At 47.5% G+C, this 2,202-nt stretch overlaps 1 protein-coding gene across 1 annotated transcript; it reads left to right on the top strand.

Annotated features, from left to right (window-relative positions):
* Positions 1-394: 394 nt before the first annotated feature.
* On the top strand, positions 395-1,894 carry LOC119572119 (the record flags this gene model as incomplete). The annotated part of the gene is made up of 3 exons (XM_037919111.1): positions 395-512; positions 880-1,223; positions 1,721-1,894. Coding segments are annotated over 3 exons (636 nt in total), but the record flags the coding sequence as incomplete, so codon positions are not given.
* Between the last annotated feature and the right edge of the window lie 308 nt (positions 1,895-2,202).

Genomic DNA, 2,202 nt, shown 5'->3' with positions numbered 1-2,202 from the left:
CGAAGAAGAAAACCCCCCCAAAAAACAAAAAAAACAAAACAAACACACACACCACCACCACCACACCACCACACACACCACGCACACACACACACACACACACACACACACACACACACACACACACACACACACACAACCCACACACACCACACACAGTCTCTCTCTCCCACTCACCTGGGCGCACATGAGCCACCACGTATGATAGGAAAAGGGGTATATAGCATTAGGTTAGAAATTTCAACAAAAACTAGTTACATTAGAAGGCGACCGTTTGGCCTCACCTGGTCGCAACCACCTTTCTCGCGTCCCAGCCCGCACTGCCGTGACGCTCACTCGCGCTATTTTAAGAGATGAGCTTGAGAGATCCGGTGCATATCTTGTGTATTGGCAGGGTGATACTACAGGGGGGGAACGTTGCAGAAGTGCAGTGGAACTCGCTTTCAGACGGGCTAACACTGGGGCACGGGCGAGGCAGCCGGGCGTGCGAGAAGCTTTGGAAACGGTGCGCGGTTCCTCGAATTGCGAAATGAAGAGAGAGAGAGAGAGAGAGAGAGAGTAGGAGAGAGAGAGAGAGAGTAGAGAGAGAGAGGAGAGAGAGAGAGAGAGAGAGAGAGTAGAGAGAGAGAGAGTAGAGAGAGAGAGAGAGAGAGAGAGAGAGAGATAGAGAGAAAGAGAGTAGAGAGAGAGAGAGAGAGAGAGAGAGAGAGAGAGACGAGTTGATACAGAAGAGGGGATGATTATCGCAGTACATCAGATTTCCTTGTATTGCCGCATAATTTTAGCGCATTTATAGAAGTCATAGACCCTTCGGCAGCATTGCGTCATTAAAACAAAACCTCTTGACGGAACATCTGCGTTCTCATTAAAACTGCTCAGCTGAAGAGGTCATATGGCAAAATATTCAGTATGATAAGTTCTCTCTTCACACATATGCCCCTAGTAGTAACCCTCCCTCTTTCCCGCAGGTCCTGAGTGAGCCGGAGAAGACCGAGGTCCACCGCCACGTACTGGAGATGATGAAGTCCGTGGCAGTGACGGAGGCCAACTCGGGTGTTCTCAACCTGAAGACGACAAGACGCCACTACAACAACTCCCATAACGCAGGCGGTGACACAAACAACGCCCACGAAGCTCATCCTTTCCGCGAGTATATGGACAATCCAGCGCCAGATACATCCGTGTCTGATAGCGAAGAGATCATGGCTTACGTCAACATGAAGGTAGGAACAGTCCGCTGAGGACGAAAAGAGGAGAAACCTCCATATTCGCTGCCGCAAACATACAAACGCTCACGCAGACACACACAAACATCACATAACACATACGCGGTGTGTGTGTGTGTGGTGTGTGTGTGTTGGTGTGTGTGTGTTGTGTGTGTGTGTGTGTGTGTGTGTGGTGTGTGTGTGTGTGTGTGGTGTGTGTGTGAGTGAGAGAGAGAGAGAGAGAGAGAGAGAGAGAGAGAGAGAGAGGAGAGGAGAGGAGAGAGAGAGAGAGAGAGAGAAGAGAGAGAGAGAGACGTCTGATGTGTGACGCGCACTTGCTTGTAATTCTGATATACTGTACGCTTTTTAAATTCAAATTAATTGATTAGCTTTTACATTGCAAATAAAGGTCATTTACCTGACCATATCAAACTTTCGGTCAGACATTTCGAGTTGCTGGTAACTGCTATTGTGCGACCATACCGAACGGTGTCTCATGGCTTGAAATCCCGCAGGTGCACCTGGACGATGACGACATACTCGGATGGTGGTCTGGAACCTCAGCATCAGGACTTTCTACGCTGCGACTTTTGGCACGCAAGATCCTTGCCGTGCCTGCCACCTGCGCCTATGCCCACGACCTCTGCGTAGATGCTCGCCAGGCCGCCAGAAAATGGGCCTTGCGATGATACACACCTGAATGATGTTCTCCACATGAAGTACAACATGAGTAGATATCTTTCTGGGATTTGTTTTCTTTTTGCCAAAAAGTAAAGTTTCAGTTTAATAAATCTAGTAAGTCAGTTAGAATTCAGGATTAATGTCTTAAAATTAGTGAGTGTAAAATTCAGAATGTGCCAAAATGGTAACTAGGGTAGTAGCCACGTAGATGGCAAATGAGTTATCCTCATGAAGTAAAATACCAACTGTGCAGTTTTAATACTGTGACATAAGATTTATTTTCATACAATCAGCCTTCTAGAGAAAAAGCTGACCA

The sequence above is a fragment of the Penaeus monodon genome, unplaced genomic scaffold (genome assembly GCF_015228065.2).
Source record: "Penaeus monodon isolate SGIC_2016 unplaced genomic scaffold, NSTDA_Pmon_1 PmonScaffold_9721, whole genome shotgun sequence".
In the NCBI taxonomy this organism is placed as follows: Eukaryota; Metazoa; Arthropoda; class Malacostraca; order Decapoda; family Penaeidae; genus Penaeus; species Penaeus monodon.
The sequence above is the reverse complement of the archived record's forward strand: the minus strand, read 5'-3'. Positions and strand labels throughout refer to the sequence as shown.